Here is a 14642-nt window from a genome sequence, read left to right as displayed (position 1 = left end):
ATTATCCAAAATTCATCATTTTTCTATTTTTTTTCTTTTCTTTTTTGCTTATAATATTTCATTATATAATTACAAGCTAAAAAATTCTTTATTTACAAAATATGATCAATTAAAACATAATAAATATCAAATTTATATGAAAAGTTTTTCTATTCTAGACACTTATTCTTAGATCAAAAGCTATAATTGTTAATTAAGATACAACTCATTTTACTGAAAAGCGTAATAGTCAAACATCATAATTCGATTTTGATTCGGATTACTTTATCTCCATCACAAAACAATTAATATCACTCACAATATATATATATATATATATATATATATATATATATATATATATATATATATATAACCAAAAAATATATACCTACTTTAATAATGCAATAATATATAAATAGTATAAGAATAGATTCTTCTCTTTCTCGAGGAACGAGATGAACAAAATATGACGAAAGTGAAGAAGAGTATATTTCTTCCAAGTAAATATTTGTCTCATTGTTGTAAATAATGTTCTAAGTAAAATTTGTTATCAATGTGATGTTTTCATCTTATGTGATTTAGAAGATATAGCGTAATATTAAAGACACGAGAAGAATAAACATTATTATAAGAATTTAAACTAAAATTTTATAATGTATTAAATACTTAATAAAGGAAAACAAATGAAAAAAATATGTAATTTCGCGAGTCCATAGAACTTACACGACGCTGAGTTGACGCATCCAACCACCTTAGTACCGAGGTTTTGTGTTCTTGTACGAATTCCACTGAAACAGTGACCCCAAGCAATTGTTTAGGCATATTAAGATTGTCAACTTCGTTTTCGTACTATGCTATGTGACGTTTGTGACAAACGCATGCTTTGCACAAGGGAAAAAAAATCTGCTATTTCTTTTAATATTTTTGGGTGCTTTGCAGCCATTCTTGCAATTTAAAATTTCTACTGGAAGGGAGTGTTCTTGAGTGCGCCACTGTTGAAAGCAGAAGCAAAGATTGCAAGCTGCGTTGGAAATTTGATGCGCAAAACAAAATGTTTGAGTTGAGATCATCTCCATCTTCTGTCTCCTCCCAACTTAGTTGAGAATCTACTCATCACCAGTCATGGATTTTTCTTCTTCAAATCATCATTGCATCTGCTCAATGTTTTCCACCATGCGACCATTTCCACCCGCGTAATGTCAAACTCTTCAACTCCCCCAAATGAGTGTTGCATTGTCACTGCTAAAAAAGCCAGCTTTTATGACCAATCCCACAACATGGTTTTCTTACAAACCTTGTTCCTCCTTTTACTTGTAACATTTGGTCACTCCTTTCCAAGGCACCACCACCACCACCACCACCCTTCTCATTCTTTACTCACCGATAGAGCTGCGCTTCTGGAATTCAGAAAAACAATCGTATCAGACCCGTTTTCCTCACTTGCAAACTGGGATGAAGCTGTTCCTGTGTGCAACTTCACGGGTGTTGAATGTGACAGATCCCATAACCGTGTTATACGACTAATCCTATATGATAAAGGTCTTGTGGGGCTCCTTTCACCTGTTCTTTCCAATCTCACTGGACTGCATAACCTTGAGATAGTTCGAAGTCACCTATTTGGTATTATTCCCCCTGAACTATCCAACCTCAGACGCATTCACAGCATCATCATTGAAGGGAATAATTTGCATGGCTCAATACCAGACTCCTTTGCCATGCTTTCCAAGCTTAACATTCTAGTCATTAAGGAAAATAACATATCGGGTTCGCTTCCTCCATCTATCTTTTCAAACTGCACTCTGCTAAATGTTGTAGACTTCTCCAGCAACTCATTAAGTGGTAAAATCCCTGAAGAGATTGGAAACTGCAAAATCCTGTGGAGTATCAGTTTATACAATAATCAATTCACTGGTCAGCTTCCTCTCTCGCTGACCAATCTATCGCTTCAACATTTAGATGTGGAGTACAATTATCTATCTGGCGAATTACCTGCTAAGTTTGTTGGCAGCTGGCCTTATCTCCTTTACCTTCATTTATCATACAACAATATGGTAAGCCATGATAGCAACACCAATCTCGATCCATTTTTCACTGCTCTCAAAAACAACAGTAATCTAGAGGAACTTGAATTGGCGGGAATGGGGCTTGGGGGAAGGTTCACCGATACTCTCCCCAGCCAACTCACCAACATAAGAACCCTGTTACTGCAGGAAAACCAAATTTTTGGATCAATTCCTCGCAGCTTAGCCAACCTTTCAAGGCTTTTCATTCTGAATTTAACATCCAATCTTCTGAATGGAACTATATCCTCAGATATATTCACATTGCCATGGTTGGAACAACTTTTCTTGTCACACAACTATTTCAAAAATCCAATTCCAGAAGCAATAGGCAAGTGTCTCAATCTGGGTCTATTGGATCTGTCCCATAACCAATTCTCAGGTAGGATTCCAGACAGTTTGGGAAATTTGGTTAGACTAAATTCATTGTTTCTCAACAATAATCTTCTCTCAGGAACAATACCTCCCACATTGGGACGGTGCAGTAATCTGTACAGGCTTGATTTATCCCACAATAATTTAACAGGAAGCATCCCACTGAAATTGGCAGGCTTGCGTGAGATCAGAATTTTCATAAATGTTTCTCATAACCACCTTGAAGGTGACCTGCCAATTGAGCTCAGCAAATTAGAAAAGGTTCAGGAGATAGATCTTTCGTCGAACTACCTGACTGGAAGTATCTTCCCTCAGATATCAGGATGTATTGCTGTTTCAATGATTAATTTTTCGAACAACTTTCTTCAAGGGGAGATCCCTCAGTCCTTGGGTGATCTGAGGAACCTTGAATCTTTTGATGTTTCACGAAATCAATTATCTGGATTGATACCAGCAAAACTTGGTAAAATTGAAACGCTCACTTTTCTCAATTTATCATTTAACAATCTGGAAGGAAAGATTCCATCTGGTGGTATCTTTAATTCAGTTTCAAACTTGTCATTCTTAGGGAATCCAAAACTCTGTGGGACGATTGAAGGCATATCTTTGTGCTCTCAAAGGAGAAGATGGAGTCATGCTCGTTTGTTATTGATTATATTGATTTTGGTGATCTTTGTATCAACCTTGTTGTCAATAATTTGCTGTGTAATTGGATGCAAGCATCTTAAAGTAATGATCAGCTCTCAGAGGACTGAGGCAAGCAAAAATGCAGCTAGAACAGAGTTGATTAGTAACTTCCCAAGAATCACGTACAAGGAATTGTCAGATGCCACTGGAGGATTTGACAATCAGAGACTTGTTGGATCAGGTAGTTATGGACATGTCTATAGAGGTGTTCTCGCGGATGGAACACCAGTAGCAGTCAAGGTGCTGCATTTGCAATCCGGAAATTCTACCAAGAGCTTCAATAGAGAATGCCAAGTTTTGAAAAGAATTAGACACAGGAATCTTATAAGGATTATCACAGCATGTAGCCTACCCGATTTTAAGGCTCTCGTTCTACCTTATATGGCCAATGGCAGCTTGGAGAGTCGCCTCTATCCTTCTTCTGGATCATCAGACTTGAGTATTGTCCAGAGGGTGAATATTTGCAGTGATATAGCTGAAGGGATGGCCTATTTGCATCATCATTCTCCTGTCAGAGTCATACACTGTGATCTAAAACCAAGCAATTGTCTCCTCAATGATGACATGACAGCTCTTGTCTCTGATTTTGGGGTTGCAAGGCTGCTTATGAGTGCTGGAGTTGGGGCTACCGATAACATGGGCAACTCTAGTGCAAATTTGCTTTTTGGATCTATTGGATACATTGCACCAGGTAATCTGTGTATCTTGCAAAATTAAGCGCAAGAAGCAACATTAAACCAAGCTCAGTTAAATTTGAAAATGGACTTTCACCGTTTTACTAACAGGAGCCAAGCAATTTAACTAGTCTAGATCAGTCAAAAGTTAACACTAATAAAATGTGTTACATAATGTTTTGGTGACTGTATTATCTCATACATATACTAGACAGATGACACTCTTGTTTGCCATGCATTTTGCTGCAATATTTTCCACTAGTTCAAATAATAAGTCATCAGTGCTCTTCCATAATTTCTGATGCAGAATATGGGTTTGGATCCAGTTCATCTATCAAAGGAGATGTCTATAGCTTTGGCATTCTAGTTCTTGAGATGGTGACTAGAAGAAGACCAATAGATGACATGTTTGTTGGTGGGTTAAGTCTGCACAAATGGGTAAAGTTTTATTTTCATGGAAGGTTAGAAAAAGTGGTAGATCCTGCTTTGGTGACAGCCTCAAGAGATCAATCCCAAGATGTTAGAAAAATGTGGGAAGTTGCTATTTCAGAGTTAATCGAGTTGGGACTTCTCTGCACACAAGAGTCTCCTTCGACAAGACCAACCATGCTTGATGCAGCAGATGACTTAGATCGTCTCAAGAGATACCTTAATGGAGACACAGCAGGAACTTTTGCCTCGTCTCTAGGAATTTCATCTTCCACAATAGGTGGTGACTGCTGATTAACAATTTTCTCTTCTTTCTGCTCAGCCCAATGGCATATCTAGCCTTTAACTACAAAGATAAAATGAAAATTTCCTCAATGTACGTTAGGTAACAATGAACTTCTCATTTATAGTCTTCTAAATAGCTTAGCATGTCATGTCCTTTTTTCTGTGAGCCTGTAATAAACAGTGAATTATGAAACCATCTTAATCATGACTACAGCTTTCACAGGGTCATTTTTTACATATTCATATCAAATACTGTAGGTAACATTACAAGTTTTAGATGATTATGTTGCGCAGTACTGATAAGGCATGCATAAAATCCATCAATTTCTTGTACTAGCAAAACCTCTAGTTGATATGAATGGGGAACTTGTTCCTGATGGTCAAGAGTTCTATGATTATATTAAAAGAAGATATCAAGTGGGGTGCAGAGTCAGGAAGAACTGTTAATAGTTGTGCAGCCTAAACTATGGTAGCAGTTACTAATAACACCTATGGGTAAACCATGATCCAGGAACAGAGTAATTTTGCTTCTCAACAAACCACTTATCAGACAAACAGTAGAGCATTAACGGTGTAATGGATATGGACAAGATAATGGACATTATTAAAACTTTCCGACAAATGAAGATTATCAAATGATTCACGTAGATTAGTGTAGATATCAAATTGAAATACGAAACAACCATTATTCTGCGATAATTATATCTTGAATTGTGAGTGTGGTCTCATTATCAAACTACTAAACAATGAGCAGGAGGTAAAGTTGAAGCCATTAATCGTTGATTATGCCAGCAAAGTCAGCAGCATATGATTAAAGAGAAAGAAAAAAGATTAGTGATAATGATGTAAGCAAACACTAGTGGATGTTATATAATGCATGAATGCTAGAAAGAAACATGTTGATGTATTCTCACCCTTCATCATGATTAACACAATCGCCCCTCCACTCAGCCATTGCGCTTAACCAACATAATTTTCTTATTCAAACATCAGTTACAACACTTTCTATTATTACCATCGTTTTTTGCCCATTCTTAAACAAGCCCAATAAATTGAACTTATAAAAAAAAACAGTCTTTTCCTAAGTATTGAACCCCTCAAATGTCAAAAAAGAATTGTTGAAACAAGTTCATATGGTGAGGTGGTAGAGCAATTGTCAAGTATAAGCTGCCATCATTTGTTGAGGTTGGAATTATGATTGATAGCCCCTCGTGTATAATCCAACCAGGTCTCATGAAGATGGGTCTTCCCCAACCAAAGTCAGCATCATAGATCGGAAACTTGACCCAGCTATTGATACCAACATTTGGACAAGCAAAAGTATGTGCCCCACGAACAAGACCATTCAGATCAGGTTGTAGCTCTAGATAGTCAACAGCTGACCTCAAATATTCGTTGTCCATTCTCATTATTGCTTTATGGATTTTGTCCGCAGCATACCATGTAGGTTTTGACACGAGTTCTCCTACCACTGCGACGGGAATGGTGGAGAAAATGACATTGCCAAAGTAACCAGGAGGGAGGGGAGGTTGCAGCCTCCCCCTTCCATCAATCGGAATATACAGTCTGGTTTCTTGCTCAGCTCCAAGGCCTCTTGCTTTGCACACACTTATCCATATATGAGCTGCCAACATCTCGTAAGTGCTATATTTGATGCTGTTGCCACCTTCTTTCCACTTATCCTTGAGGGTGTCCAGTTGGTGACGAGTCAATTTTAAGATAGAGGCAACTACAGTAGTGGTGGTGGTGGCAGCGGCGGGTGGTGAGAGCTGGTATTCGTGGTGAGGAAAAACAGGTTGAGGTGGGTCCCTGGCACGAAGTAGGGTCTTGTCAATGAACGGAGGAACGGAAATGTCTAAGCCACGAGCCACATCGGACCATGCATTGATGAACTGAATCCCGGATGCTCCATCTGCCACGTGGTGTTGCAGACCAACACCTAATGACACCCCTCCACATTTGAAATATGTTATCTGCATGCATGCAGTGTAATAAAAATTAGTTTTTATTGTGTAAATAATGCAACTTTAATATACACTATAAATTCACTTTTGATCTCATGAATCCACGCAATAAAAAGAAAAAATGGCACACACCTGTAACACCACTATCGGATATGTTTCAATACCGGCGGAATAATCCACCGTGGGGATAAGGTTGCGATGGTGAAGGTTTTCAGTGAAGTGGTCCATGGCAACGGTGGCATGAGCCTCAACGAAGAGTACACCTTGACCGTCACAATAAATCTCCACGCGGTGGTCGTCACCGCGGCGGAGACGGGCGGCCATCGGGTAGAAAATGACGAGGGTCTTACTGAGAGCTTCTTTCAAGATGTTGGAATGGAAGAAATTGGAAGCTCCGTTTGGGTTGTAGAAATAGACACTGGGAGTGTGGTAATTCCCCACCAGCAAATCCAGATCTGAGTTCCACAACACCTTCCGCCGTGTCGCCTCCGCAGGTTGCACCATTGTCGACTCCTTCACACTAATCATTATCACTCTCTGCTTACAACTACGTGCCACCTGTTGGTATAAAAAAAATAGTTGTCTTAATGATAAACTTGAATATTTTCTGGAAATTCAGAATACATACAACACTCAGAAACAAACTTAGCCACATTTCTCTTTCACCGGTGGATTATTTAAGGAAAGCACAAAGTCCAAAAACGGTGGTGAAGTGGATGGCTAGTGTCGGTGCATTTATTGCACGAACAATGGTAGGATCAAATATATTTACATTTTGGATCCCATATCTTCACAACTTTTTTTAGATTGGACCATATGTCATTAATTTACTTGAATTTATATTAAAAAAACATTTAAAATGAACTAACCACAATTTACCAATAAAAAAATTATAAAAAAAATTGTTAAAAAATTATTTTTCTTACGTTTTATAGAATTATGTATATCAAATATAATTTTTCCTAAATACATAATGAAGATTCCAACTTATCAGATTTCTTTTACAAGATTAAATATATTTATTTCATATATTACAAAAATAAATAAGTTGTGCAGCTTTACACTACTTTATATAAAGAAGTGATACATTTTTTAAATGATTTTAGTTCTGTCATTTAAACAAAATTGAAGTTGTATTTTTAGATAATTTCTGTGAGGACCTGGAAAATTATAAGGCCATTGGGCCCTAGTTGGAGGTAGTCAGGCCCAGACTAAGGGAACCTTAACTTAGCCAGGGTCATTCCCCAAAAGCTAGAGTAAATCCATTTCTGCCTTTCCCTTTCTCTCTCTAAAAAGAAAACATTTTGCCCTAAACTCTTCTCTGCCTTCTCTCTAAATTTTTCAGCTCTTTGAACCGTTCAATCTTGGGTTGGAAGGTGCTCAGGCGTTCATCTCACCGAAGGCTTCCTTTTGAACCGATCGCATTTTCGATTGGACTAGTGAGTCAACTTTTCCCTTCTCTGTCTCCATTCTCAAACCTAGAACATGCAATGTTACTGGTTGTGTGTTACTAGGGGTTTTATTTTATAATTTTTGGTTTGTTAAATCAAGCTCTAAGAGCTGTTACTGTCACCACCTTGGTGGTTTGTAGGGTTTGGTTCAGTTCTCAGTTAGTGAAATACCGTGAGGGAGCGTCTCTGTGAGCTTGGTAGTTCGACTTTGAGGTAAGGGGAGCTAGTTATTTTGCTTGAAATTAATTTATGAGATATATGCATGTTGAATCCTGAATTTGGTGTGTTGATTTAAACTGTTATGTACTGTTGAGTATAAATTGTCTTGTGTTATAATGCTGAAAATTGAGCATGTTGATTGGAATCTGTTAAATATGTGAAAGTGTGTATCCATGATATATTGAACCTTGTTTGACTTGGATGAGCATTGTGTTGGTTGTACTGGGTTCTGGAATTGGAGTAAGAACTCTGGGAAATAGTCAATATGGGTAGTACTGTTTTAGCTTACTGTAAAGGGAAGTGAGATAGGGAAATGGGGAAATTGGAGTCTAAAACACAATAGGACAATTTGGAGGACTTAGATAAATAATTTGGGACTTGTTGAGAGCATTGTGTTGGTAGGATAGAAGAATCTTAAAAACCTGAGTTGGCACATCCCTGATCATAGAGCAGCCCTGGCCTGGTCCAGTACGTTGTGACTAGTCATATGTGTTGGCGGCGAAGGTGAGACTGATGCGTTCAGACATCTGATTCTTCTCCGGTGACCAATTGGGCAGTTGGGATAGTTTAGTTGAGTCAACAGAACTGGTGAGGGGTCAGAGAACTGAGTAAGTCCTAAGATAATGGTTGAGATGAGAATGTGTTCATAAGTGGCAAGGATTGATGCTTTAAATGGTAAAACTGAATTTAATCACTTTACATTAATACTAGGAGGGTTTGGATCATCTAGACAAGAAGAATTACCAGTAATAATCGAATAAGAGGTCTTAGAAATTAACCAAGAGTCCTAGAAATGGTAAGGGTTAGTGTAAGTGAGTGATTATGCAGAATTCACGTACTGCAGATTATGCAGTGTCGCTATGCGAGTTGTCTCGCATAGCGAGACCCTGAAAAGGGGTACTCACTGTTTTGGAAATTCGCTGTGCGAGTTAGTGCGCTGTGCGAATTTCCAGAGGGTGATGCTCACTGTTTTTGGACTCGCCATGGCGAATCCTGTCGCTATGCGACTGGTGGTGGTTTAGGATCACTGCCTATTTAATTCGAAGAGCGAGTGAGGTGCATAGCGAGAGGTTTGAAGTGATGTACGCTGCGAATCAATTCGCCATGCGAAATAGGGTGCGCTATGCGAATTTTAGCGGTCCTTTTGTCTGGGAAATTCGCACAGCGCACAAGGGGGGGTGCGCTGAGCGAATTATGTGTCGCAGGTTGAGTGTTTTTGGTGTTTTTGATGTTTTGGGAGTTCCGGATGTCCGTTTTGGACGTTCTTTAGTTCGTTCTGGGGGTTTTTGACCCTTCCGGATTCATTGGTGAGGGTCTCCAAGCTGTTTGAATTACTTAGGTATTGAACATTAAAAGTCCTAAAGAAGTTTGTGTTAATACGTGATGGTTTTGTGAAAGTATGTAATTTATGAGTTGTTTTTATGACATGGTTGATGTTGTATGATGATGTAAATGAATATGAAGAGGACATCTCGGGGAGAGATGGATGAAAGTGATGTGTGGGGTGATGATGTTGTTCTGTATAACTGTATGGAGCTTTGAACTGGTATGTCTATCCCTAAACTCAAAGCATTGTTCATGCTCAAATAGAGAAGGACAATGTGAGTGGTGAGAGTAGAGGGAGGTCCTCGTCTATAGTCTTAGAGTTTAGACATAGACAGATTTGGGGGATTTACCTTGCTAGTGTTGGGGAGTGCCAGCTGAACTACGCAAGTGCAAAGACGACCAATAGTTCGACAGTTATACAAATCCGGATGAGTCGTGTGTTGGGGATTTACCTTGTATAGTGTTGGAGAAAGACCAGCTGAACTATGCGAGTGTAAATATGAGTCGTGTGTTGGGGATTTACCTTGTATAGTGTTGGAGAAAGACCAGCTGAACTATGCGAGTGTAAATATGAGTCGTATGAGGTTATGAAATGTGGGTTATGAGTATACTTTAATTTTTCTGTATATGTATCTATGTATGATGACATGAATTAACTGTGTTATGAGATAACATGCTTTTTATATCTAGCTCACCCTTGCATTGTATGTGTTGCATGTGTTTGTCTTCTCCCTTGCGATGATCATCCAATCCTTTGGATGTGAGCAGTAGGTGATGATGTACCATTGGAGCAAGCTTTGGAAGTTGAGGAAGACCCAACCCCTAGTGCTTAGGATTTCTACTAGCTCTTATTTTAAATAGCTCTTTATTTTGGAAGACTTCTAGCCTTCATTTTATCATGATCTGTATTTTGGAAACACTCTTTAGGTCCCATTGAATCTTTATTCAATCATGTATTTTGGAGAATTATGAACTTGTTCTTAAGTTTTAAGACTTCCCAGCCAGACTTGGATAACTGTACTCCTTAATCCTATCTATTGTGTACTCTTAACTGTTTTCTATTATTATAATCGATACATTCTACATATATACATTGCTATATATTTTGGGATGTCACAATTTCAATGCTTGTAATTATGTTATATTGAAATAATTTGGGTACAAGATTACCAAATAATTTTTTTATAAAACATAAGTGTAAAATTTTAATTCTCTCTCCCACATAAATTCTACTTACTTTGCATCATTATCTCAGCTTATTAAATATACTGTTGGGCACCCATTATAACATCTCTATAAAAGGCAGAGGTGTAAAAGGCAGTTAATTCTCTGTCCTATATATATATATATATATATATATATATACTATTTTCCATCATTTTTTTGGTTTTATTAAATATATTGCATTGATAGCAATTACAACTAATCATATTAAATCATTTCCGGACTATATCAAATCACGGTTAATTCTCTGTCCAACTATATATATTATTTTCAAAATAAAAAAAATTAAACACAATATAGTACACGACTCTCCTTTATGGAAAAAATATATATTAATATATATAAGTATTTGATATATTCCAATTCATACTTATATATTAAACTTTATTTTAAAACAGAATAATTATGCACCATAACTGAAACGATCCATGAAAAAGTCAAAGTTATACTTTACATAAATAAATTAATAGCTTTTAATTATAGAAATAATAATGAGATCATTAAACTTTATTTAATTTAAAGAATTCAATAACCGATATGTTCATTAATAATGAATATGGTTGTTATTATCAAATCCCTAATTTTAAATATATAATATTATTATATTTATTATTAATAATATTATTAGTTAACTAATATATATAAAGAGATAAATAGATAGATTAACAATACTTATCAATTATACCATTTTCTTACTTTTATTCTTATTAAAATAAAAAAAAATGTTAGTGTTTTATGATTGTTTTGATAAATAAAGAATTAGTTATAAAAGCCTATATAATAAAAAAAATAACATATTTATTTAGAATAAATAAGGATAAAGTTGCTATACTTATTACCAAATATTATTAAAGATATATAATATCATACTCTATTATTATTTAGTTATTTTTTTATCATTGAGTATAAGTTTGAGTATAATAAGCATATGCGTCAAACATTGAAATTATTAATTTTATTATGTTTAATTTTTTTTGAAAATAATACATAGTTGGAAAATGGTTTAATACTAGAGTTGTCAAAACAGATCACCCGCTCCGATCCGACCCGGTCCACCATGGTTTAGTCACTTAGTGAGTCAACCCAGTCCGACTCATTTATTAGCGAGCTAGAAAAATTTGAACCTGACCCAACCCACCACGAGTAAATGAGTTTGCTGACTCACTTAATTACAATTTTTTTAAAATAAAAAAATTACAAACTTTGTGTAATTTAAATCTAAACAAATTTCACTCTAAAAATTCACTCCCAACATGAGTGTTTAATTAATTTTGAAAATAAGAAACTTAAATAATTTTTTCAAACAAAAACAAAATAATAAATATTTTCTTAAAAATTTAAAATTAAATTTTAATAAAATAAAATTAGGTATGTAGGTTGGTGGTCCAATCCGGTCCATCACGGGTTCAACTTGTATGAACTGGGTTTAAATAAACTGGATTGAAATCTGACCTGCATAAAAAAATATAATTTTTTTAAATCCAATCTGACTCAAACGCGTGGTGGGTCGGATTGACCGGCGATTATGATCCATTATAATTTATAGTGGAGAGAAAATTAAAATTTTGTCTTTTACACTTTTGGGTTTTACAAAGAAATTATCATTGGTGCAATGGAGTACATTTAATAAGGTGAGACAATGATGGAAAGTAGCATGTAATTTATAGTTGAGAGAGACTTAAAAATCTACCTTTTCCACTCCTACTTCTTACAAAAAAATGTTTATGTGAAAAACTTATAACCAATTACACTTGTGGATAATATGAATAAAATTTACTGGTAATCGGTATTTTGCACCTAATGACTTCAGGATAATGTAATCGATTATCATATTTCATAAAGTTGTGTGAAAGTTACACAATTTATTTATTTATATGATTTTTAAAAATCTGCCTATTCTCGTAAAAGAACCAATTTATGAAAAAAAAAAGCAAAAATCCAAGAAATTAGTGCAATGGTACAATTTTCTGGTTTTGAAGAAAAGTGGGGAAACATAGATGTGATAGATGAGGCCCATCCATTAAAGTTTATCCTAATCCTACACCACCATTTTCATGCAAAAAAAAATCAATGCATTAAATATATCCATAATATCCCTATACAACTGAAGGCTCTAACCATCTTCAATCATCCAACCAACTTTTTATGTAGTACTTCTTATCATTTATGTATTATATAAGATGTGGTTTTGTAAGAGATTCTTTTAACGATGTCTATGGATTTCTTTGTTCTTTGTCTTTTTATTTTTTTTTTCACTTGAAATCATTCATCTTATTTGTAATTTATCTTTTTCATTTTTAACACTTTGTTCATTTGAATGAATTTGGAGGAGATTGATTGAATGGATTTGAGAATATTTGAAGGTGAATTTTTTTTGTTTATTTGAATTGATTTTGGAGTAAGTGAGACTGAATTTAGAAGTAAATTTTTTTAATCTGTCACATTAATCAAATTCTAAATCACATAAACTTTACTTTCAAATCTATTTCACTTACTTCTAAAACTACTCAAATAAATAACAAAAATTTACCTTCAAATCCTCTCAAATTAATTCTATCACTCTCTCTCAAATCGATTTAGGTGAACAAAATCTAAGATTCACAAAATTCTCTTTAATTATATATAGTCTCACATGTGACTACTATCCATTGAATCATTATTAAGTTTTAGAATAACACATAGGCATTCACCGTTACCAACTAAATTAGTCTCACTTGAATCTCAATTTTTAGAAATTGAGATTAAAGGTAATTAAAATATTTATTTTCTCAGAGAAAACATTTGAAATCAATGTACCATGTCCTATGATGAATTCCATAGACCCAAGACTCTAAAGATTAGCCAGAACCAACGTAGGGAATTAGGGAATAAATATATTTATTCACTTCAATCTTAATACTGAATTTGGATGCTACCAATTTCAGGGTCAACATTCGACTCTCTCTTTTTTTTCTACGTAGACAATTGTTTGGATAGTTTTATTCGTAATGATCCTCTCTTAAGGTGAGAATATTAAAAAATAGAATATTAAAATTTATCAAACAGAATAAATAATTCAAAATATTATTATGAATAACGAAAATTTGCACACACAAAACTGTATTTGATGTGTAAAGAAATAGAAAAATGTGACAACAGGGAATAAAAGCAAACTCAAACTGGTTAATAAATAAAATATTTGAAAAGAATAAAAGATATTCTTGTATTTGTGGTGGAAAGAAAAAACAGTTGCTGCAGCTCTACCTTTTGGTTTTGGGCTGTACTGTAGAATATGATAAGAAAGGTATGTTTTTGTTGGCTCTTAACATTTTCTCCTATTAGATTTTTTTGGGTCGCAATTGCGGATTGGGTTGAAAAGAAAAGAAAGAATGTTCTGGGAATGGATCAGTCTTTAGCCCACAACCGTTAACTATGCGTTATGGGCCCACTTGCATTATCACTGATTTCAAATTTTTATAAAGGAGAAAATGTCACAAAAATAAGGGCCATTGTTGAATGAGTTATGGTGGAGCTGTCCCTTTAGCAGAATCCAAACGGGGCCCAGTGAGAAGAGTACAACATAGGACCTCCAACAAACAACACACAGTGTTTTCCCACATTTTCAATGAGAAATAATAAAAGTAACCAGACATATATATATCTTGATTTTGTTTACATCTCTTATATATTTAATTTTTTATTTCTTTTCTTTATCACATAATATAATTTATAAACTTATAATTTTTTTCTCACAAAATATAAATTGTTTATTACATCCCATGTTTTCATTGAGTCAAAGATGGAATTTAAAATAAATTTTCGTTCGTTCATTTTTTTTATTATCGTGAAAAGTTATTGGTAAAAGATACTTTAATACTTAAGTCACTGACATTGTTAACAATAAATATATAAATTTTAAGATAAATTAATATTAACTTCAATAGAGTATAATGTAAAATATATTAAGTGAATGATGTAAACAGAGTT

The 14642-nt window shown here is 34.9% G+C and overlaps 2 protein-coding genes across 2 annotated transcripts; one reads left to right on the top strand and one right to left on the bottom strand.

The window, feature by feature from the left end:
• Window positions 1-712: 712 nt before the first annotated feature.
• LOC124843276 (putative leucine-rich repeat receptor-like serine/threonine-protein kinase At2g24130) lies at window positions 713-4553 on the top strand. Its single transcript, XM_088093325.1, has 2 exons — window positions 713-3795; window positions 4086-4553. Exons 1-2 carry the CDS (start codon window positions 1179-1181, stop codon window positions 4499-4501), a joined length of 3033 nt encoding a protein of 1010 aa, XP_087949451.1. The 5' UTR covers window positions 713-1178; the 3' UTR covers window positions 4502-4553.
• Window positions 4554-5374: 821 nt separating this feature from the next.
• On the bottom strand, window positions 5375-7111 carry LOC124843270 (shikimate O-hydroxycinnamoyltransferase-like). Its single transcript, XM_047319975.2, has 2 exons — window positions 6589-7111; window positions 5375-6465 (listed from the first exon to the last, which is right to left on the bottom strand). The coding sequence occupies exons 1-2, from the start codon at window positions 6982-6984 to the stop codon at window positions 5590-5592; spliced, it is 1272 nt and encodes a 423-aa protein (XP_047175931.1). The 5' UTR covers window positions 6985-7111; the 3' UTR covers window positions 5375-5589.
• Between the last annotated feature and the right edge of the window lie 7531 nt (window positions 7112-14642).

This window comes from Vigna umbellata, chromosome 6 (genome assembly GCF_029865625.1).
Source record: "Vigna umbellata cultivar VRB3 chromosome 6, Vumbellata_1.0, whole genome shotgun sequence".
Lineage (NCBI taxonomy): Eukaryota > Viridiplantae > Streptophyta > Magnoliopsida > Fabales > Fabaceae > Vigna > Vigna umbellata.
Note: the sequence above shows the minus strand (reverse complement) of the source record. Positions and strands in the feature narration are given on the sequence as shown.

Bases quoted from the DNA above. Each gene is read 5' to 3' on its own strand.
- LOC124843276 (XM_088093325.1), top strand. From the start codon at position 1,179: ATGTCAAACTCTTCAACTCCCCCAAATGAGTGTTGCATTGTCACTGCT. The intron at 3,796-4,085 runs GTAATCTGTGTA...TTTCTGATGCAG, and splicing joins TATTGGATACATTGCACCAG to AATATGGGTTTGGATCCAGT.
- LOC124843270 (XM_047319975.2), bottom strand. From the start codon at position 6,984: ATGATTAGTGTGAAGGAGTCGACAATGGTGCAACCTGCGGAGGCGACA. The intron at 6,466-6,588 runs GTGTGTGCCATT...GCATGCATGCAG, and splicing joins ATCCGATAGTGGTGTTACAG to ATAACATATTTCAAATGTGG.